Source organism: Toxorhynchites rutilus, chromosome 2 (assembly GCF_029784135.1).
Source record: "Toxorhynchites rutilus septentrionalis strain SRP chromosome 2, ASM2978413v1, whole genome shotgun sequence".
NCBI lineage: Eukaryota > Metazoa > Arthropoda > Insecta > Diptera > Culicidae > Toxorhynchites > Toxorhynchites rutilus.
Genome location: NC_073745.1, coordinates 182,608,116 through 182,632,973, shown reverse-complemented (window position 1 = coordinate 182,632,973; position 24,858 = coordinate 182,608,116). Strand labels below are relative to the sequence as shown.

General features: G+C 38.7%; 2 protein-coding genes across 2 annotated transcripts in view; one reads left to right on the top strand and one right to left on the bottom strand.

The window, feature by feature from the left end:
* Positions 1-7,402: 7,402 nt before the first annotated feature.
* LOC129768923 (G-protein coupled receptor dmsr-1-like) overlaps positions 7,403-24,858 on the bottom strand; it is a 116,297-nt gene continuing 98,841 nt past the window's right edge. Inside the window, exon 5 of the mRNA XM_055770865.1 lies at positions 7,403-8,173. Within this exon, the coding sequence (XP_055626840.1) occupies positions 8,152-8,173 (22 nt within the window). The 3' untranslated portion in view covers positions 7,403-8,151. The remainder of the gene's footprint in view (positions 8,174-24,858) is intronic.
* LOC129768922 (tigger transposable element-derived protein 1-like) lies at positions 15,189-20,833 on the top strand. Its single transcript, XM_055770864.1, has 2 exons — positions 15,189-17,159; positions 17,211-20,833. Exons 1-2 carry the CDS (start codon positions 15,569-15,571, stop codon positions 17,330-17,332), a joined length of 1,713 nt encoding a protein of 570 aa, XP_055626839.1. The 5' UTR covers positions 15,189-15,568; the 3' UTR covers positions 17,333-20,833.

Below are 24,858 nucleotides of genomic sequence, written 5' to 3'. Positions count from 1 at the left end.
CGCGTATAATTTGGCTCCTAAGAGTGCAGCACACAACTCCAATCGTGGCAAGCTGAGCCGTTTGATTGGAGCTACACGTGATTTAGATGCTATGATCTCGATTTTAGTTGTTCCTTCCTTGCTGGTTGATCGAGCATAAATACAAGCACCGTATCCGGCCTCTGAAGCATCGGAGAAAACATGAAATTGTATGCTCGATCGAGGTGTTGTAAAAAGAAAGCGAGAGACTCTAAACTCTTTCAAAAGTGGCAACTGCTCGTAAAATTCATTCCAACTGGCCCCGACAGTATCCTGAATCGGATCGTCCCATCCGAGAGCAGCTGCCCAAAGATGTTGCATCCGGATTTTTGCCCACATTATCACAGGTGATATTATACCAAGTGGGTCGTAAAGCTGTGCAATTGCCGAAAATATTTTCCGTTTTGTTCATGGATCGTGATTCAGCGTGGCCTTAACATCAATCCCAAGTTGATCTGATTCCGTCTCCCAAATTATACCAAGTGTTTTAATATGATTTTCTGGTTCCAGGTTCAATTTTGTAGCGTTCTCGATCAACTCTGGTGGCAGATCTCTCAAAACTTCACGATGACTAGAGCTCCACTCCCTCAGTTGAAAACCACCTTCCTTCATCATTGACTGCATTTCGTGGAGTAATTGCTTTGCTTTTTCAACTGAATCGGTGCCAGACAGAAAATCGTCCATATAAAAATCCTCTTGTGCAGCATAGGACGCCAATTTGAATTTATCGCTGTAGCTCACACCAAGCTGCTGAAGCACGCGAGTAGCGATAAAAGATGAGGGAGATAACCTGTAAGTGACCGTTTGAAGCTCGTACACCTTTATGCTCTCTGAAGATGTGAATCGCCATAGGATTCTCTGCAGGCAAGCATCGACACGTATTTGCCTGTACATCTTCTCGATGTCGGCCACCAGAGCAACTGCATTTTTTCGGAATCGAACCATCAATTCGAAAAGATCGTCTTGAATCACGGGACTGTGAGCAGTGCATCATTAAGGGAACGGTTTGTTGTCGTTTTTGCAGACCCATCAAATACCACCCGAAGTTTGGTGGTAGTACTGGATTCTTTGAAGACTGGATGGTGTGGCTTATGTTTGTCCAAATTTTCCTCTGCTTCACCAATTAATTTCATGTGTCCGCTTTCCAAATATTCTTCTAAGAATTCATTGTATTTGCTTCGCAATGTAACATCTTTCTCTAACCGTTTTTTCTAATTGGTGAAATCTCCGTAATGCTGTACCTTTTGAGTCCCCAATCATCTCGTGAAAATTCGCATTTTTAGGGTACTGAGCCACGAAGCGACCATTTTCGTCTCTGGCGATAGTATTTAGGAAGTGCAATTCACAATCTTCTTCTTCCTGTGACCGTGGGATTTTACTTTGAAATTCTTCTATTTTCCAAAATTTCTCTATTGCTTTTTCCAGGGGATCAGTCAGAGCAACGTTACAACCAATTTTTTCCATTTCATTCCATCGAATTTCTCCAGCAGCCACCCAACCAAAAACTGTTTTTACGAACGATGGCAAACTATGATTCAATTTCTTCATTTGCATCCGGCCACCATCCAGGAGATGAAATTCGTAGAAGAATTGAGATCCTAAAATCATGTCTATGGGACCTGACCTCATGAAATTTGGATCAGCGAGTTTCATTGATGCGGGGAGATTCCAGTACTTCAACGGAAGAGAGATTGATGGTTGATCGTCTGTGATTCGATCCAAGACGAGGAAATTCAATGGTAACGTGTATTCTTGAACACGTGAGGAGATTGTTGTTGACACTTCGCATACCGATTGTCTTTTTGATTGTCCAATTCCGCTTATTTCGACGTTTTTATCTCGTCTAGGAAGCCTCAGCAGTTGACACAGATTTTCAGACATCAAATTGGCCTGAGAGCCACAGTCCAGGAGAGCTCGAGCCAATTGCATCTTCCCAAAATTATCTTGCACCTTCAGCAATACCGTAAGCAAGAGGACGTGTGATGCAGAAGATCTCATCGCTACATTGATTGAAGACGATTCCACCGAATTTGAACCCAAACCACCAGAGTTTGTTGTACCACCAAATGTCGATGGGACTGGATAATGCGCATTGGAGTTCGAAGGTGCAGGAGAGGAACCAGAACCAGATGCAGGAAAACCGGGATGCAAAAGCGTATGGTGTTTCTTCGAACATGTTTTACACCGATATTTCGACGGGCAGTCTCGGGCCATGTGACTTCTCCCTAAACAGTTACTGCAAAGCCGTTTCGAGTTTGTTATCAACAGACACCGCATCGAGAACTCGTGTTCGATTCTTCAGAAATTCGATCAACAATGAATAGCAAGGATTATCATGATGCGTAGCATGCTCCTCCCAATGTTTTAGTGTATAATCATCCAATTTCGAGACCATCAAATGAGTTAACATTGCACCCCAACCACCTTTAGTTTGTTCTCCTAGTTGATCCAACATTTTTGTATTGCGTTCGAAACTATCGATTAAATCGTGAATTCCAACAGCACACTCTCTTTTCATTTTTGGATACTCTAGTAAAGAATTCATGTGCCTTTTCTTGAGGAGATACGCATTCGAAAATCGCGAAACTAATCCGAACCACGCAACCCTATAATTTGACTCGCTCATCGGATATGAATCTACCAGCTTGAGTGCATCGCCCTTTAGAGAAGCCTGTAAATAGTGAAACTTTTGTATACCACTCAAATCCGGGGACGAATCGATGAGAGCCTTGAATGTATCATGAAACGCTAGCCAATTTTCGAAGTTTCCATCAAACTCGGGTTAATTTATTTGCGGAAGTCGTACGTGAGTGTACGCCACTCGTATTTGAATTACTTTGAGAATTCTGAGTACCGTTGTGTGTCGCTAATTTACTCTCTAGCCCTGCCCTTACCTCAAAATATTTCTCCTCAAACTCTGTGGTGACTTGGCTGTGGAGCTCCATGTTCTCCTCTTGTTCCTCTGAGAATTCGATTTCGCATTGTATTTCTTCGAATTCTTTCCATTTCTCTTCCAGTTTTTCCAATCGAATTTTTATTTGATTTCCATCGATCGGTCCAGGTTTTTGCAAGAAGTCCTCCAGACGATGAATGAAGTCCATGATGCCATCTCTCACATGGGTTTTCGCTTTGGTCTTCTTACCCATCGCTGCTGCCGAAACGCCGATTCACGGAAGAGAACAAATGTATCTGGAACAAGGACGACAAAAGACGCACCTTTCGAGAGATATAATGTGATTTGGATAGCCACTCACCTTGTGAGCCTGTCTTTCAGGCCTTGTATTAAAATATCTCTCGAACTAGCCAACTTCCGGTCAAGCTTGCCAACTTCCAACCAAAGTCTTCGTAATTTACCCGTCGCACGTCGAACCGTTGAATAACACAGAATAAAATTATTCGTGCTATTTTCTGGTGAGTTGTATATTCAAAATCTAATTCCAATCCAAGCAATGTTTTGCTTCCAAATTTAAGTTTCCCGTTTCTGCTTCTGTGGTTCAAGCTAATGCCTCGCCAACAGCCTCCCATCCAAATGATTCTATTGTACGGTATCTTCTTCGCAGCATCATTTAAAAAGTAGCGAGGGATTGGCCATCGTACCTTATGCTATAAAATACTTATTTAAAGTTTAGTACACGTTTTTACTAGAGACGAATGAACTCTCAGAGTTTAAAGTCTCTCTAATTCAATACCTTCCTTCCTTCCTTAGTACACGTTGCATGCAGGCAACACACTAACGCTCACTTCTACACTCTATTGGTTTTGAGTTCGCTTGTTTGTAAACATATGCTATACATTAGAATATTCTGGTTTGTAAATGGTTAAAATACATGAAAACATTAAGCGTTTTCATTTTTCCATACATTTGTTCTGTCCTTTGTGTGCTTTCCCGAACAGATCTGTCAATAACGAGCAACTTATCGACGAGCAGCGAAGGGGAAATCGTAGGATTTAAAGTCTCCGTGAACAAAGGAAAAGAAGAACAATGAAGGGGAATACTTTCCTAGAGTATAAACAGTGAATCTCGCTGAGGCAAACTTTCATTCGGCATCGGACTGTTGAGCAATCCAGTTTACTTTGCTTTCACTGCGCTTCGATCTAAGATTGGACCCCACCAGTGGTAATCCAACTTGGATATCGTCGTGTGGTTTTTTCAGTTCGTTTTTGGCGTTATTCGTATCGTGTTTTTTTCTGCGTCGTGAATTGGACGCTTCGCGTAGTGTGTGATGAGCAAGAAGAAGAGGAAGGCAGGCTCGAGCCCTGCAAAAAGCGAACGCATTGCCAGGGGAAATCAAATTTCGAGGAAAACGTCATCTCTTGAAGCACGCGATGTTGGTGCAGTGAAAAGCGCTCGCACTGAACCGAGCCTTCGCGAGTGTGACATCGCATCGAACCACAGTAGGCGACTTCGGCGCGTCGATCGAAAATGTAAACGCCTTTACCCATTCGCATCGATGAATGTTACAGCAGAGTACAAGCTGTGTGGCATAATTCAGTATTTTTCCAAGCAGTTAACATTGTTTGTTTTTAGTCATCATAAGGGCTTCGTTGGTGCCTTTGACATTGCATGAATGCATTAAACCGACGTTATGGCGAAGCATGCATTAAGGTTGTGCGCCAAAAAATCATTTGGGGAATACCAAGCATCTTGAATGTTGTATTGGAATGTTATAAGTTATTTGGGTTCGCGTGCCAGTCGCAAAACTGCCTTCAACTAGGATTGCCCTAATCTTGATCATAATAAAGCAATGCTACTGTTTTCGAGGTTGTTGATATTAACAAAAATAGTTTATTTCGCTTGTTTAGACACCAAGAAAGTGCAACTTTTTACGAGGCTAGTAATATAAACAGAATCGTTTCTTTTGAGAATAACGCAAAATGATGAGAAGTGTTTATATTCCTAGCAGTTTCAAGCCACCAATATATGGCTCTGTATGCGTGCTATGGCGAACGCTTGTTTGGCGATTGGTTTACGTTGTACGAACGACGCCTAGAGGTGCAATTTCACTGAGACAATACTAAATAACATGTAGCATGATATTTGATACTTGCATGTGTTGTCATTGTTGTTGTTTCCTCGCGGTGCCAAAGATATATTGATGTAGTTATGAGATTTTGAATAATGGTGCTGGTGCAACATGTATATAATCGACTGTAGCCGAGTCTATGTCAATTGCGAAAAAACCAACGGAATAGCGTTCGACGTAAATTTTCAATGCATTGACATGAAATTAATTGCGACTTATGATCAGCTCGTGTTCTGCGAGGGCAAGAATGAATAATCAATCAATTATCAACTGATTCTACAATGAAAAAAAAACATTTCAGAGATTATTCTACTAAGCAGTTGTTTCCCAAATTTCACAGCACTATAGAGTAATATCCGAAGGTATAAACAAGCGACTTATATAAAATCACAGCGTAGTTCTACGTCAACAATGCGGTCGTATCTTGGACTCCTATAATTTTTTTTTTCTTCGAAATGAGAGCAAAGTTGTGTATCTCTGCTTATGTCATAATGGGTCTTATATGTGAAGATGACCTTTTATCGATTCTAATCACCCTAGAAAAGGCAACACGGGGAAACGGACAATAAACAAGCAATTCATTTTCTTAAGTGTTACAATGGTGACCACATTCAAATGATAGATTTCTGAATGACGCTTAACAGAGCACACCAATTATCAAAATGATGTGATTAGATGTATTTATCTGTGATGAAATACTAATCGCATATCAATTTGTCAATAAAAAGCGTTCGATTCTTAAAAATGTTGACAGAAAAAAAACGGACGACACAGAAAACTTATGCAAAGTTTATCTATTACATTTACATTTATATTGCTCTAGTCAGATGACATCATAGAAATGATGGGAAGATGCTATATTTGTCTCAAATGTAGCGATAAACAGTAGTATGGAAATCATGTTATCATCCAAGCTGGACGTTTTGATTCCAAGAATATTATTTTGGTCCATGTTGAATGCTTATTGAAGTTGACAATTTTGAAATAGGGCGATTCTGTTGACAACTGGAAAATGTTTTTTAAGGCTGATAATCATGCAATCAACACAAGATATATTATTATTTTGTGCATAACATTTCAAGTGGCTCTCGGATGAGAAAAAATGCAAAGATACGTATGAATGATGCTTATGCTTTCAACTTTGAATGCATTAACTAATTAGGAACCGAACCGCCAAAATACGTAGCCACTCTGCATTCCCGCATAGAACATATCACTTAAACACTCATCAATCAGAATGTAATTCTAATTATAGGATGTAAAAGTGAATGTATGAATGGCTCTTATTGAGGACATTTTTTAAAATGTAGTGGTAGACCTCTACTGATTGAAGCGTTTCCAATCATTTAAGTGCAATACGCAATCCATTCGGAATATATGAATTGCATCAGTTCATAATCTTTATTCAATGGAATTAATTGATAAAAAAATACGATCTTAAAATAATGAGGCAACAAGCGCCCTTCCCCATCTTCCATCACCATTAAAAAACATTCATTATAAATTTGTTAAATTTCTCTTCCACCTCGTGAGACGTATAAACAGGACCGCTGATAGGATTGCCGCCGTTCACACGAGGTTCATTCATCTTCCAATAATTTAAGGATGAAAAATATAACCAATCCCCGAACACGAACGCCACCAGTGCGGGTGTTATTAAAAATTCGATTCCTCCGGTGCTTGTTGGGATGGAAAATCGAAAGCAATTACATTTTCAACGCAATCAAAAAAGTCGTTCGCCAAGAAAGTTTCTTGGTTTCCTCTGTGTAAGATTCGATTGTTGAAGAATCAATGATTCGCAAAATGAGAGACGAGATAAGTTATGAGCAATGAATACTTATACACAATTTAATTTCATCTTGATCGAACAAATCAGAATTTATGAAAAGTTTTTTTTCCACTCTCATAACTAAGCAAGCAGAAGCAATAACAGAGGTATTCAATTACACTGGATTTTTTTTAAGCGATAGATTCGTATGCGCAAAAAAAAATCACGTAATTTTAAGCAAATCGCGTAAAAAAAGAATCCAGTGTACATTCAATTTTATCCAGGAAAACTATATCTCCTGACTGTTACAATGTGAGTCATTTCGTGAGAGATAATGAATTTGTTTCTCGAGTCCACCGCGAGTAATCGGTTTCCCACATTACTAACCATAGATTTAAGAAAATTGTTCATATATATAGTTTTAAAAATATATTTAAGATTTCGGCTCCTTTAAACTTATGTAACTGAGCCTGTAAAAATAAACGAATTTATAAAAAAAAATGAATTTGTTTGTTTGAATTTGTAGACATGTTTGGATTTTCGGATGATCAAAAATGTACAGTTCAAATGTAGTATATATTTTTTACCATGTATTGATATTAATTAAATATAGTGTAAAAGTCAACTTCGACTTTCAAGTATATTCACGTGGATATATATTTTCCCAACGTTGTGTTATATACGTTTTCCTCCCTTTTTTTTGAGATTCATTCAATAATATAAAATATAAAAAAATTAAATATAATAATAAAAAATATAATAAAAGTAGTGATAGGATATAAATATATATGCGATGACTATCTGGGGCAGTTAAAGAGCTCGTGTGGCGAAAATTAGGATCAATTTTGATCCGCAAAAAGCAAAATGAATTCATTCTTCAGTTTATTCACCTTGGTTAGTTTCTTGTCATCGACACGGGCATCTCATTTGAACGTATGTTACGTATTTTGATTAATGAAAAACCTAATATTATCAATTCGCAAAAATAACTGGAATATTTGTATGCAAATTTGTATTCAAAGTTTTTCGGAAGTTCTCCTCAAGGATGGAATAAACGCACTGAATTTGATCTGCTGCATGTGTATAGACGTCATCAACATACGATAGAAGAACAAAGTCATTTTCTTATATAATTAATTCTGAACCTTTCTACCTAATCAACATTTTATGTTAATTAATACACCAAGGACAACGAAATAAATTAGTAGGTACCTACGTTGACCTACATTTATTCATGACATTGTAGCTGTTCAAAATCCCCACAGTTTGTTTCGGCATGCATCCCGAACATGGTACTCGTAATTCGATGTCTCGTTACTGCTCAAAAAGCGTTTTGAGAGGTTATATAAAACATGTGACTAACCTGGAATGAGAGTAGAAGAAAAAAAACAAATGAAACATAAATAATGTTTGCTGTTTTAAAAACATTTGTAAATACTTCAACCATCTGCGTTAGTATACTCGTAACATTTCAGTTGTGGGTTCTATATCAAATTGTTCACTCCATTAATAAAACGAATCAATTCACCTTTACGATTTCTAGAATTTTGTTTTATAATGACGACAAAATATGACAACGATGGAAACCCTGAGCACAAACGTTTGGCATACAGGCATGCACATATAATCAATAATCTAGATAGCATCCATTAATTTAGAACATTCACGTATCTTCCCGATTTTTTAATTTACATGCGCGATTGATAACAGACGACGCCATTCAGTTTTCAACAAGTGATCGAATGGAATACTTTTTTTTTTCCAAAATATATATTTTTATCAAGGCTCATATGGCGTTAGCCTCACGGGGCCGGGAGTTCAATACTTTGATAATTTTTCTTATTATCTATGTTAGTAATATGTAACCGATTACTCGCGGTTGGCTCGAGGTTAGTATTACAAGTGTTTTCGTAATTCGGATGTTGCTGTCTCCAATGCTCTGTACGTGTGCCCGACACGGGATACTTCCTATTGGGATGCAGCTGACCCTTAATCAGCAACGCCCCCCTAGTCTGTACCTCATATCTAGCGTGGTGCGTCTTTCTCGACTCGAGGAATCCAGGATAGAATGGTCACTAACCGGCGCAATCATCAGTTCATGTAGAGTTGTCATGAGCGGTACAACCTTTGGCTCTTGTTGAATGATCAGTGGACTGCACAACCTTTGGCCCGTGTATCTGTAAAGAGTGTGTGTATGTATTGCCGCGACTAAGTAAAAGTTTATCGATCGGATAGGAGGGATATAAAACGGGGACACAACGAAGGAAACATCATTAAACGTTGACATCGGCGTTTCTGAGGAACAGGTATAGATGAAGCAGAAGATCAGGATCACGGCTACCTAAGATATCCCGGACGGGGATCTCCGATTGTCTGCCTTGTGCTCTCAGTGCTCTAGAGAGCTGAGAGCGAGCAGTATGGAACCGGATACACGACCAGACAACATGCTCGATGTCGTGGTAGCCATCGCCACAATCACAAAGATTGTTTGCTGCGAGCCCAATGCGATAGAGATGCGCGTTTAGGTTGTAGTGATTGGACATAAGCCGAGATATCACGCGAATGAAATCACGACCTACATTCAATCCCTTGAACCATGTACTCGTCGAGACCTTAGGGATAATCGTGTGTAACCAACGACCGAACTCATCTCCACTCCACATGCGCTGCCAACTTACGAGCGTGTACTGACGAGGAATGTGGAAAAATTCATTATAAGCAATTTGCCTTTCAAAAAGTGTGCCTTCTGAAGCGCCCACCTTAGCTAGCGAGTCCGCTTTCTCATTCCCCGGAATCGAACAATGAGAGGGAACTCATGCTAAGGTAATCTTGAACAATTTTTCGACCAAAACACTCAATAGTTGTCTTATTCTAGTTAGGAAATAAGATGAGCGTTTATCAACCTTCATTGAGCGGTTTGCCTCTAATGAGCTGAGAATGTCTGAAAAAATAAAATAGTGGTCGATGGGCAATGTTTCAATGATCCCTAGAGCATAGTATATCGCACCCATTTCTGCGACATACACGGAACAAGGATTTTTGAGTTTGAAAGAGGCACTGGAATTTTCATTGAAGATGCCGAAGCCAGTGGACCCGTTTATGAATGAACCGTCTGTAAAGAACATTTTATCAGATCTAACTATGCCCCCATATTCTGCCGAAAACATCGGCGGAATAGAATATGAGCGTAGATGATCTGGGATTCCATGGATTTTTTGTCGCATGGACAGATCAAAAATGACAGAGGAATTGCAAAAGTATGGGAAGCAAACTTGGTTGGAGATGCCTGGTGAAGGGTGCACGTCGTGGGTAAGGTATTCATGGTATAAAGACATAAAACTTGAATGAGGAATCAGTTGGAGTAGATTTTCGAAGTTATCAATCACCAATGGATTCATGATCTTGCAACGGATGAGAAATCTGTAGGATAATTCTGTGAACCGAAGAGTAAGCGGGGGTACTCCTGCCAAAACTTCGAGACTCATCGTATGTGTCGAATGCAAACACCCCATGGCTATACGCAGGCAACGATATTGTATTCTCTCCAGCTTGAGAATATGAATCCTGGCAGCTGATCGGAAGCAAAAACTGCCATATTCTAACACTGATAATATCGTTGTTTTGTATAACTGAATGAGGTCTCCTGGATGGGCGCCCCACCATGTTACGGTTATTGTTTGGAGAAAATTGATTCTTTGCTGGCATTTCTGTTTCAAATACGCAATGTGTATTCCCCAGGTACATTTAGAGTCAAAATATACTCCAAGGTATTTGAAAAACATCGAGTGCTTGATCGTTTTGCCGGATAGGTGAAGCTGGAATTGGGCGGGTTCGTGCTTTCTAGAAAAAACGACCATTTCAGTTTTCTCCGTAGAGAATTCGATACCCAGCTTGAGGGCCCACGTGAACAGACTTTTGCAGAACGACGGGATTAGTACCCGTGATGGAAATAACTCCATCGTCTGCAAGTTGTCTCAGCGTGCAGTCTCTAGTTAGACAATCATCTATATCATTGACGTAAAAAATGTACAAGAGGGGGCTTAGGCAGGAGCCTTGTGGTAGGCCCATAAAACTGTATCGAGAAGATTTCAAGCTGCCATGATTGAAAAACATGTGCTTTTCTGACAGTAAATTGTACAGGAAATTATTCAGCATTGGTGAAAGTCCACGATTATGAAGTTTCTCTGAGAGAATTTCCATGGAAACTGAATCAAATGCCCCTTTGATATCGAGGAAAACGGAAGCCATTTGTTCTTTGCGAGCAAATGCGATTTGGATTTCAGAAGATAGCAGCACCAGACAATCGTTCGTCCCTTTACCTCGGCGGAAGCCAAACTGCGTATTTAGCAAATTGTTCGCTTCAACCCACTTATCCAAACGAAGTAGAATCATTTTCTCTAACAATTTGCGAATACAGGATAACATTGCAATCGGCCTATACGAGTTGTGATCGCAAGCCGGCTTGTTGGGTTTTCGTATGGCTATCACTCTCACTTGCCTCCAGTCATGTGGGACAATATTCAGCTCCAGAAACTTGTTGAACAAGTTCAGCAAACGCTGTTTCGCCAAGTCGGAAAGATTCTTCAACAAGTTGAATTTAATCTTGTCCGACCCAGGAGCTGAATTGTTACATGAGAGGAGAGCAATTGAGAATTCTACCATCGAAAAATTCTCATAGTCGCATTGGAGCGGAATGTCGCGTACGACGCTTTGTGCAGGAACGGAATTGGGACAAACTTTTCTTGCAAATTTGAAAATCCAACGGTCAGAGTATTCCTCACTTTCATTTGTATGGTTCCAGCCACGCATTCTCCTAGCCGTATTCCAAAGAGTGCTCATAGCGGTCTCCCTTGACAAACCATTGACGAACTTTCGCCAATATCCACGTTTTTTTGCTTTAATCAGACCTTTTAGTTTGGCTTCTAGAGCTTGGTACTTTCGAAACCATTCCACTAATCTAGTTTTCCGGAATTTTTTGAAAACGGATGATTTTTCAAGGTAGACCTTTTTGGGACTCCTCGTTCCACCAAAGTGATGGAGGACGACGTCGGAAAGTGGTAGCAGGAACACGTTTCTTTTGAGCTTGAAGTGCGCTTTCGTAAATCAAACTCGATATAAAATTATACTCTTCGAGTGGAGGAAGTTCATGCATTGAAACAAGTGCTTCAGATATTATTTCTGCAAATTTTCTCCAGTCAATATTTTTCGTGAGGTCATACTCAATATCGACTGACTCACGAGAACCTGATTCATTGGCGATCGATAAAATTATTGGCAGGTGGTCACTACCGTGGGGATCTTGGATTACCTTCCACGTGCAATCCAGGGATAACGAAGAAGAGCAAAGTGATATGTCTAGCATACTTGCCCGTGCAGGAGGGTTGGCTATTCTAGTTGCTTCCCCAGTATTCAAAACTGTCAATTTGAAGTTGTCGCACAGATCATAAATCAAAGTGGCACGGTTGTCATCGTAGAGTGATCCCCACGCTGTTCCATGGAAGTTGAGGTCACCTAAGATTAGCCGCGGCTCCGGCATTGCCTCGATAGTATCAAAGAACTGATGGCGGCCTACCGTAGTTCTGGGAGGGAGATATATCGAAGCAATGCAGAGGTCTTTGCCATTGATTTGTGTCTGGCAAGCGACAACTTCAATGCCTGTCATCGATGGGAGAGTGACTCTATAGAAGGAGTGACATTTTTTGATCCCCAATAGTACGCCACCAAACGAGTCATTTCGATCGAGGCGAATAATGTTAAAATCGTGGAAATTCAGTTCGTCGGCTGAAGAAAGCCATGTTTCACAGAGGGAAAATACATCACAGTTAGAACTATGAATTAAAAATTTAAATTGATCTAGTTTAGGGATGATGCTTCTGCAATTCCACTGTATTACAGTGGTCAAATCCTTGACCTCTTGCACTGAATCAGGCATCGAGGGAAATGAACGCTGCTAAAAAACCACATTTTTCTTTCAAAAATGTTCTCACAATCGGGAGCAAACATAATACTATGCTTTTAAGAGGGTCATTTATATTTAAAGCATTTAAAATATTGTCCACCAGGTCAGAAAGCGCAAGCAAGCCAGATTGTGGCTGTTGCCTCGACCGCGAAAAAGGAACAGACGTGTTGGGCTCTGCTCCGGGAAGTGCTGAGGACCCCTGGTGCGTAGAAGAACCGCTTAAACCAGGAGGTACTTGCTTCGGTCTATTCTCAGCACGTTCGATACGAGGTTTCATTCCAACTTGGGAAGTTTCGGTCTTCTTTCTGGGGAGTGATGGAAAAAAAGTAATTTTTCTTTTCCTAATGGCACCCTGCGATGTACCGGAACTTCCTGCATTGGGAGCGTCAGCAACAGGCTCGTCGTTCTGCAGAATGGAGTAGGGATTGTCCTGAGTCGTTGAAGCGAAACTCTTAAGCATTTCTGCATAAGTCCGCTTGGAACGTTCCTTTAAGGAACGCTTGAGTTTTTCCCTCGTTGTATGTACACCGGGCATTGAGAAAGATCATGTGGAGCCTCGTCGCAATGAAGACACTTGCGCTCATTTGCGCAAGAAGTCCCATCATGACTCTCTCCACAATCTGCACAACGTTGTTTATTGCAACAATAGGCGGCCGTGTGACTGAGTTGCATACATTTGTTGCATTTCATTACCCGGGGTACAAACAACCGAACAGGTAAACGAAGTGCACCTATTGCAACGTAGTTTGGAAGAGCGGAACCCTCAAATGTCACACGAAAAGAGTTTGTCCGATTGAGAACTCGTTTGTTATTTTTAAGTGACACAGACTTCAGTCGATCGCATTCAAGAATCTTCACACTTTTAAGTGAGGAGTTCTTGAAGCGACCGACACCATCGAGTATCTCTTTTCGAGTCAAACCCTTTTCGTTTATTACACCGTCTATTTCAACGTTGCAACAGGGTACGTATACGCGATACTCAATCGCAAAGAGAGCACAGCGCGTTATTGCATTCGCTTGGGTCCTGCAAGAGACGACAACTCGTAATTTGTCTGGCCCCATCCGAGTACACTGGAGTCGCTTTTTACGCGGGGGATACGTGCCGCGTAAACGAAAACCGCGTAAAAAAAAACCGCGTAAATTCCAAAATCCGCGTAAAAAAAAACCGCGTAAATTCCAAAATCCGCGTAAAAAAAAACCGCGTAAATTCCAAAATCCGCGTAAAAATAAACCACCCTAAATTTTAAAATACACGTAAAAAACTAATAGTCAGTGAATTATTGATATAAAATGCAACCCATATTCAAACAAATTGCATATTGTGTGCATATATTGCGTGACACAAGGCTTCACGAAGGTAGCTCCTTGGCCGATTGCATGTAAATACCTGTTTAACCGTTTGAGTGCGGAGAAGCGCGATAGCGCTCCTCTTGTTTCTGCGGGGAGCACCTTTAAACATAGGATTTTGTCTTTCTGGAACATGTTGGGGGTACAGATTGAAAATGTCCAGATTCTACCGCTTATTGCTCATCCATTTTTCGATGGATTTAACACGTTAAGCCCCGATTTTTTCGTGCTCTGCTTCCCATTCAGCGCGCATCAAGAGCGTTTGAACAATATAAGTGTCGGTCCCAGCTCCCGAAGATACTTATTGTATAAATAAAAAACAGTCAGAGATTCAACTAGAAAGTAGTTACAAGTAGGTTTTTACGCATTTTATGCCTGTTTTATCTTTGAATTATCTGTAAATCGCTACAAGTTGTTGTTCCGTCCAACGTGCAACAACCGAGTGGTAAGTAAAGAGCTGTTTGGTTAGGTGGCATGACCAAAATACGTAGAAGCATATTTTAACCCTGCCTCAAATTACTATTTTAACAACAAATTTCAAATGTAAGAGTATACAAACTGTTTCTACAGTATCTTATATATGTATTGGCTACATTGAATTGTTCTAAAAGCATACCTATCTGTTATATGGTCGGTGTTAAGTCAGACCGGGCCATATGACATTTTTATGATTTCGAGAAAACGAACATAAAGTTTAATGCTCTGCAATTTACAAAGCATTTAATTTTTTCGTTCAATATTGTTCTCAGAAGTTTGAGCTACTCTCTGCCAATACTGTGATGTATGATAGTTGTAAAAAAACATCAAGTATCATGCCAAAAAAGGCTGTTATTTGGCTGCCTATACGTACAAAGTCCGCTCTGACTGAACTAAATGATGTATTTTTTGAGAGTTGGTTCACTATGACTGAACAATTCCGAACAGTATTCGTCAATATATCGTCAAATTTGAACTCATTGTCATCGTTACAGCCTAAATCGCACTCTGAAATAGTATATTTTGCGATCATTCACACTGCATTTTTCACTGATCCGTTCAGTCGGGGTGAACCAATTTTATTTTTATGCAGTCGGGCACAGCGTGTGTTGGTGATGGCTAGCTCATAGTTGCGCTGTGGGAGGGGTACTCGTGGTTTGTGGGGTCGTGTGCAAATTATGTGTGCTGCTAGATGCTGTCGCTTCAGTTCGTTCGGTGTGGAACTGAACACATATAAAAGGACGAAATCGCATTAAGAAGTTATTCGTGATTTAACCTTGCAGTGAAAGTTAAAGTGAAAGTGCAGTTCCTGAACCGTGGTGGTTGTAGAGTCTAGCCAGTTTGTGTTCGGTCGAGTTCGGCCAGTTCCCAGCGAGTTACCCAACCTTGGGGGTAATCGTGTGCAGTTCCGCTTTTCGACAGTTAGCTGAAGACGTCAGCAGTATTCAAAATTTTTGATTAAAGGCATACTCTAAAATGGCTTCGCAAAAAACCGCCTTCAAAAAAAACAGATCAAGAGTGTCTCTTTCTTTGGAAATGAAGCTCAATATTTTGGATGCCCTTCAAGATGGGAAATCTGTTGCAAACGTCGGCAGGAATTTAAAAATCAACGAATCGACTGTGCGTACAATTAAAAAGAATCAAGATAGCATCAGACAGACAGCAGCTCAGGGCACTATCTATGCAACAAAATCCTCATCATATACACGAGATCCATTGATGGTCAAGATGGAAAAGGCACTTCATATGTGGATCGAAGATCACGCGCAGAAGAAAATACCCTTGGATCAGGAATTAATAAGGGAGAAAGCTTTGAGCCTTTACCTTTGGTTAGAGAAGAATGAGCCGTCTTCAAGTAAAAAGAAAGACTTTACCGCGAGTAAGGGATGGTTTTATAACTTTATACGTAGTAATTCCATTCGCAACGTTAAAATCAAGGGTGAATCCGCATCGGCCGATGTTTCGGCTGCAAATAGTTTTCCTCCAAAGCTCGCTAAGATCATAAAAGAAGGTGCGTATCATGGTGACCAAGTGTTCAATGGAGATGAAACGGGTCTTTTTTGGAAAAGAATGCCGTCTCGTACCTACATTACGCAGCAGGAGCAATATGCCAGTGGTTTCAAAGCGGCCAAAGACAGGGTTACCCTGTTATTTTGCAGTAATGCTTCAGGCGACCTTATGTTGAAACCGCTATTGATCAATCGTGCTATGACGCCCCGCTCGTTGAAGGGGGCTGATTTCAACAAACTGCCAGTGCACTGGAAAGCTAACACTAAAGCGTGGGTCACAAAAGCCGTTTTTGAGGAATGGTTTTACGATATGTTTATTCCGGAAGTGAAAACATACTTGGAAGGAAAAGGTTTGGAGTTCCACGTGCTTTTGATTTTGGATAACGCTCCAGGACACCTAGTTATCAAGCACCCAAACGTTCAAGTTGTGTTTCTTCCACCGAATACAACTTCTTTGTTACAGCCTCAAGATCAAGGAATAATTGCTGCTTTCAAGAAGTTGTACATTAAACAATGTCTTCGGTACATCCTCGAAAAGCTTGAAAGCGATGAAACGATGACGGTAATTCAAGCGTGGAAAGAATTTAAGATAAGAGACGCTCTGACGTTCATAGGAAAGGCTCTGTCTTCTATGAAATCTAAAACATTGAATTCGTGCTGGAAGCCACTATGGCCAGAATGCGTGAAAGCTGGTTCAACAGACCCTTCAAATGTGGAAGAATCAGAAATTCTCATTCTGGCACATGCAATTGGAGGGAAAGGATTCAAAGATATGGATAGTAGAGACGTTGAAGAGCTTCTTGAAGACACCGAAATTGAAGATGATGAACTGATGCAGAGTTTAGTCACATCGGAGCCTTTAGAGGACGATGAAGACCGGGATATCAAGCCATGTGATATCGAAGACGGGAATAAATTAGCGGATACCCTCGTAAAACATTTTATGGAAAAGGATCCTTGTGTTGAGAGAGCCGTTTCATTTCGGAATGATTTGAAACTGTGTATGCTTCGCTACAATAGATTGAACGAAAAAACACAGCCAACAGTTATCGATGAAGGTAGTGACATTGATGTTTAAAGTGAAAAGTATTTTAATAATATCTTTACAGATGACGAGGATTTCAGCTTACCATTGGAACGCAGACGATCTCGTCCGATTTCTTCGGATGAGGAAGATATCGCCACATCATCTAACCGCAAACATCCACGTGTTGCTAATGATAGTGATTAGATCAATAAAAGAAATTCTTTTTTCCACTTGACTACAATAAAATTGATTTATGAATACATTGGTAAAAATATCATGGTAAAAAACTAAAAATATGTTTAATTAAATTTGTCTAAATTCCGAAAACATTTGTTTGTATTGTAATTTTTTCAAATTGCAAAAATGCAATTTGAAAAAATTACTTTCGAACTACTGGACCGCTTCACATGATCGATATATCAAATTAAAGCCAATTAGCTAGTCTTTCTTGAAAAAATGTTATACTAGCAAAACAGTTGGATTTTGTTTTCGTAATTATTGATTGTATTTGTTTGCTTATAGTTTACATGATCCAAGGACGCTATATTTTTTTATGTTTCTTGAAAGTTCTGGTTTTTCCACACAAGATAATCGAAAATCAGAAATGTGATTTTTATCGTTTTCGAGTTATGAGTTTGCCGATGGTCCGAAAAATCAGATTTTTCTCTTTTTCTATAAATAACTTTTTTCTAGAAAGAAGAAGCTTTCAAGAAAAAAATATTTAAAATATAGTGCCCTTGGTCACGCAACCATATAAACTATAAAAAACAAGTACAATCAATAGTTACGAAAACTTGGCAAAATTGGTTGTACTGTTCGAAAAATGAGAAAAAATGTTACTCTATGTTTCTATATTTTGTATTTTATATGAAACATCTAAATTGGTAAATTTTATCAACAATTAGAGCGACAAAAACTCTAAAGTTTTTAATTTGTTATTAATTTTATCAAAAAAAAAAAATGCATAATAAACTTGATTGTTTCTTGAAATTTAATTGAAGCTTTCTGAACGCTCTATAATTTGTTCTTCGACATCTAGCTCCTATATTTTCTTATTCCGCAGCAATATCATTTTAAACAATTCCTGGTGAGTCTTCAATTAGAATTTCCTAATTACCACGGTTTTTACTCCATTGTACTTATAATATCCAATAAACTTTCACCTTAACTTTGAAATATTACTTTTTTTCTTTCTTGAAAAAAGGCTATTTGAGATATAAGACTTTTTTTTCAAACTGAGTGTATTATAGTCCAAAATTGTATATAATCGAACCATAGATAATCGTGTCAGTATATAATCGACTCTGTATATAATAGAGTGAATATATTACTTCAGAAATCCGGTTTCATTATTGTGGTTTTAGTTGAAAACCTGACCAAGAAAATTCATTTTGCTTTCGTTGGATTGCGCCTGCGAACTATGTGCTACAAGAACGGAGCTTACAAACATCTTTACATCAGTTGCTCCACAATTGGACTGTACTTGCATCCTAATTTGTGGACTATTGCTGTATTTGCCTGAAAATAGAGTATCCAAACTACAGTTCGGAATATGAATCATGCGTCGAAACTTGATTCAAATTCCGATCACTACTTTAATACTAATTTTAAAGAAGATGTCTGCATAAAAGATTTCTAGTAGATCCATACCTTTTATAGCACTTAACATGAAAACAGCATACAAAATAGTTATACAACTACAAAAACTGAAAAACTGCGGAATTTGCTAACGCAAACAATGTGTTATTGGTTTCGACACATTTTTTGCAAATGCTTAGTCTTATGAATTATAAGCTGTATCGATACCTGTAAATGTTATTTGAATGTAGCCAATACCTCAAACAATGTCAAGGCTTTCATTATTCTATTATTTATAACATTAAAGTTTAGTAAATTTACATTTGAAAATTAAGTGTTCGGAATTTGAGACAAAACAGTACTTTGAGCTCCATCAACCAAATGTGTCTATCTTTTGAGTCGTAGTAAATGATATCTGCTTCTATGAAATGCTATAATATGCATGAACAAATTCAGTTCAGAAAAAAGCAAAAAGCGTTTGAACTTTTTCACCGTGGAGAAATATTAGGTTGTCTTATGTCCGATTGGGGCAGTCTTTCTTTGGAAAAAGTAAATAGCCTTTGTGAATCACGAATATACATATTTTTACTGGTAGATGAAGAACAATCGCTAAGATCGGACGCAAATAGATAGCATCCTTTTCTCCAGAATAGTAAAAAAAAACTTGAACCCTCGAAACTGTATTTATTTCTATACAAACATTTGAAACAAACCATCTCGATTACTACGGCAAAAAACTTCACCACATATGGTTAAGGGTGCTTCAAGTAACTCAATTTTCAAATTAGGCTTTTCAAAAGGAATTACATTGCTTAAAAGTGGTATCTCTCATTCGTTCAATAGATTATTTTCAAAATTACACAAATGAATTTCGAATACTTATTCAACCATTGATCAAAATATCCGACAAATCTTTTGACATATTGTAAAGTGACAGTCAAAAAATATACGATGTTACATACTTCTGTCCGGTACTGTGAGTAAATTTAACACTTAACGCCCACGTTTAATCTGGGAAAGCAAATAGCGCAAAAAAAGAAAATGTAGAACTGGTTTTTCCTAAATGAACAAATAAATTCCTATTTAACAATCATAACATTTTCCCCTCCAACAAATATGTCACCAGAGGAGAATTTTCGATCATTGCTTTCTACGGAAATCAAGTAAGGACGCAATACATTTTAGATGTAAGGATAGTTTTCAAGAATTGAGTGTGAAGTGTGAGTGTGAATGAGAATGTATGAATGTATGAATGTGAACATTGTTAAAATGTCCTTACATCCCATCCTTTTCCTAATGAAAATGTGTCACCCTTCTAAACTCGAGTCGACCGCGAGTAATCGGTTTCCTATTTTATTAACCATAGAATTAAGGAAACATGTTAATATATTCTAGTTAAAATATAGTGATGAATTTGGCTCCTTTAAACTTATGCAACTGAGCCTGTAAAAATAAACGATTTAATTAAAAAAACAGTAAGGACGTTGGTCCAAATGACGAACTAGCCAAAGGCTGAGTGTCATAAATAAAAATAAAAAACGGGGACATATCTTTCACATTTTTTAGATTGGTGTTTGACATCTCTTGAAATTTTTTTTGAATTCATATCGCTTGGAGTCTTTTGAGTAAAATTTACAAAAGATATTTCATATTAAATTTGTGTTGAAACATATAAAATTTCGCTGAAATACATCCGAAACAAAAAAAGGGGATCAAGCTCACATTACTTACACTATTGTTGTTTATTCTTTTTCCATTCGGTTACCAAAATCGTTTCAACGCTAGCTGAAATCGAACCCAGAATCAGGTACCAATTTCGCCAAGATTGCGACAACGTTATCACGAGAATACTAAATCTTATCCCTCAGATATACCGTGTTAACCTCGAGCAAACCACAGTTATTTAACTCAATTCCCAGGAGACAAACATAGAAAAAATGAATTTGGCTCCAAATATTGAAGCAAACGTACTTAAGTCTTACAAATGAACAAATTGAGAAGAAAATACAACATACCGCGTATAAATCGATTCTTTTGGAAAAACCGCGTAAATTCCGAAATCCGCGTAAAAAAAAACCGCGTAAATTCCGAAATCCGCGTAAAAAAAAACCGCGTAAATTCCGAAATCCGCGTAAAAAAAACCGCGTAAATTCCGAAATCCGCGTAAAAAAAAACCGCGTAAATTCCAAAATCCGCGTAAAAAAAAACCGCGTAAATCCCTAAAACCGCGTAAAAAAAGCCGCGTAAAAAAAAACCGCGCAAAAAAAAACCGCGTAAAAAGCGACTTTAGTGTAATATTTTTTAACCCAATGGAATTTAGATACCTTAAATTCAATTAGTAAATTAGTAAGTGTTTTCTAAATTGTTTTCTTTTTTGTTTGTTTTCTAAATTTGATCTGGCGACCAGATACACCTCGCACGATCAAACAACCTAGGTCACAAACACAAAGATTGTTGCTGCAAGATTGGAACGGAAGAGTAGCGCATCTAACGAACAGTGATTGGACATGAGTCGGGAGCAGGTGGGAGACTTTCAGACTTTTGAACCCCGGTTTGAGACTAACTCAGAGATAATATAATATAGAGTTGAACATTCCAAATACTGTGAACGCGTTCATAGAGTACGGTAGAGTACGTTTTACCACAATTGATTCGCCGATACTTTGCTTCGAAGATCGTTGGAATGAACTCAGATCGATGATAACCTTGAAAAAGACTAGAAGTGAATATATACAGAGGAAAGTCGATGAATATCAAAACAATAGTAAAGAACTATGGAGATTATTGAAAAAAAATATTAAATTCTAAAAATAGTATACCGCGATCCATAGTTTTCGAAGAGTCAAAAGAGCAGTTAGGCCAAACTATTGCTGATAAATCCAACAGTTATTTCGTCAATAGTGTTCTGCTGATCAACAAAAGTATTGACTTGATCAGTAAACCTGACGAAATAATACAGCCGATTAATATCAATTGAAGACTAGATTCTTTTCCACCCGTCACTTTTGCTGGGTGAAATGATATTTGTTTTTCATTGCAAAAATTGCTTGGTATCGCTAATGTCAACGCAAAAGTGATACAAGATTGCTTTCATGTCATTGGATACGATCTACTGGGCCTAATAGGTTAATCCCTACAAACTGGACACGTGCCAACGGTTTGGAAGGAATTCCTTGTGATCCCAATCCCCAATGTTAATGGGACGAATAATGCCGAAGATATTGCGTGATTGGTAGAGATTGGTTGTTGTTGTTGGGCCAGTAGAGAAGCGCCCTTTAAAATTTCCGCAAGCGTGTGCTTCAAGTGTTCCTTCAAAGAACGCTTCTGTTTCTCCCAGTGACTCTTGTAAGTTTTACAAGCTGAGAGCGCGTGTGGGGTTCCCTCGCAATGGGCCACTTTTGCTCTGTCGCATGCTGTTCTCTACAAGTGGCACAGCGCTCCTTGATGGCGCAATAAGCTGCTGTGTGACCAAATGATTCGCATTTTTGGCACGAAGAGTCGCACCGGTAGCCTCAATTTGTCTACTATACCGTAGTCAAGGAAGGCGGGGCCAACAAGGAATAAATGTGCGATATTCGGAAGCGAAATGCTTATCAGCAACAATTTCATTTGCGTGGTTCTTCAGTCTTCCATTGTTGGGTGTTATCAATTGATACTCTCATTCCATACTGCAGTAGTTAATACGGAGATAGAATAAATAACCATAGAGAGAGAGGAGTATAAACCTTCTCTTTTGAGTAATGTAAGATATTCGCCCATTAGCATACGCCCCCCTATTCTCGTGTGTAAAGTTCACTTGATGTTATACAAAACTAGGATATTATACAAAATTTTTTGTCTTATTGTCTAATATTTACACACCCACACATGGAAAAATGTCTCAATCAAAAAAACTATTATTTTCAGTTTGAATTCTTATATAGATAACTGAAACTAATGAATTAAATGGTTCTATACAACCCTATTCTGGGAGAGATACCAAAACACGCGCTCCTATCTGCATATAATGGCAATAGCACAATAATAGCTAACACTGTTCTATTGTACCTGGTTTGATAGTTCACCGATCCAGTCTCGCCGGGGGGTGCTGCTTCCCCACTATTCTTGATGCTTCGGTCACTTCACTTTGCAACGCATGGGATAACACCTCTGAACCCACATGGGATAACCACCTCTGTTCAGAACCTCTGAACACAAGAGGCTGACCGCCGTAATAGTTCGGCTGAAAAGTTCATTAGGTTGACGTCTAGATGGCGCCTATTGCAAAAATCTACTTGACTCTCACAAAGCACCATCTTCCAATGGATACGTGTCAAAATTTGACAGCAATCGGTCGTTTGGTTCATGAGTTACAGCATTGAAAGTGAAGCCACTTTTGTTATTGTGAAAAAAATGGAAAAATCCGAATTTGGTGTATTGATGACAAAATTGCATGAATTGGGCTTCGAATTGCTTCTGCATCCACTGCATCCACTATTCTCCAAATCTGCCCCCCAGCGTCTATTTTATGTTCGCAGACCTGAAGAGAATGCTCTTTGGCAAGGAATTTAAGACCGATGTGACTACCGAAACTCTGGCCTATTTTGAGGAAAAACCGAAAGAGTACTATAAAAAGTTGCAAGACCGCTATAATCGCTGTATCACCCTCGAAGGCGATTATGTTGAATATTAAAATTGAATTTTGCAAAAAAAAATAGTTTTACTGTGTTACCTAATAAACTTTTCAGCCGAACTGTTGAATCTTTTTTTGTCTTTATTTGAGAGATTTCCAGCCGTCGGCTGGTTCATCTTTGAAAACTGCCATTCATTGACTCAGGCATAATTCTCTCTCTCTCTCTTCTCCAATGGCACTAACGTTCCTAGAGGAACTTCGCCGTCTCAACGTAGTATTACTTGCGTCATTTTTATTAGTACTTAGTTGAGATTTCTATGCCAAATAACACGCCTTGAATGCATTTTGAGTGGCAAGCTCTAGAATACGCGTGATCACAGTGCAAGTCGGAGGAAATTTCTTTGACGAAAAATTCCCCCGACCAGAACGGGAATCGAACCCGAACACCCAGCATGTAAGTTATGACGCTAACCACTCGACCAAGGGAGCACGACTCAGGCATAATCGAACATTCGAATATCGAAAAACGTCCGACTCAATGTTCTGGATATTTCAGATCTATCTTATTAATATCGTCATCGCTAGTCTGCAAGATACGATAGGGAATGAAGTACAATTTGATATTTCAGCATAAACTCTGTAAATGAAAAAAGTAATATTTCAGTCCTTTGGATTTCTTTTTAAATTGAATTTTCTCTGTATTGCCATTCTACTCATAGTTGTTCCAAAATCAGCAACTGAGAAAAACGCCATCAAAGTTATCTAGCATATTTGTCTATCAGAAGCTTCATGCTTTTCAGTTTGGCAATACATCGGGTTTTTCATAAGCAGTAAACTATTGTTTAATGAAATGTGACACTTGAATCAATCAAGCTTGGTTACGGTTTAAAAATACATGGTGGGACAATTATGCATAGAATTACAAAAACGGAACAAACAACAAGTTTTTTTGGAAGATTATTCATAAAAATATCATTTTATGGAGAAAAGTGAAAATTTTCGTGAAGTAACATGGTACAACTATGCATAGAACGGCAGTGTAGGACTATGAATTAAAGTATAGCGAAGACGTCCACAGAAGTGAAGTAATTATTGATAGAAAAATAAATCTGTCTTTGGAACATCTCAAATTTATGTAACGAATCATCAATCGACCAAGATGCCAATTGGAAAACTTCCAAGGTTAACAAAATTCAATTCAATTTGGGTTTCCCCTTGGATCGATCAATTCTCGATTGCTATCAAGTCCAGTGTCGAATCGGATGCACACCACATGTTTTTCTTCAATCAACTGAAATATCAGTAATATTTTTTTTTCTTCAAAAGTTACAATTGGTTCTGCAGTTGATTGATTGGAAACACTAGCTCCCGGGATCGTAACACATGTTTACATAGGACTGTTGTTGTAAATATGTTCAGTCACAAATGCGATGTCAGGTTTTAAAATAAACAGTCGGGCGCTTGATTATTGAGAGCAAACGTGATATGAAGACAACGTCAATATGTTTCGTACACATATACCATGGGTTGGTTCGAGTTT

Bases quoted from the DNA above. Each gene is read 5' to 3' on its own strand.
- LOC129768922 (XM_055770864.1), top strand. From the start codon at position 15,569: ATGGCTTCGCAAAAAACCGCCTTCAAAAAAAACAGATCAAGAGTGTCT. The intron at 17,160-17,210 runs GTAGTGACATTG...ATATCTTTACAG, and splicing joins GCCAACAGTTATCGATGAAG to ATGACGAGGATTTCAGCTTA.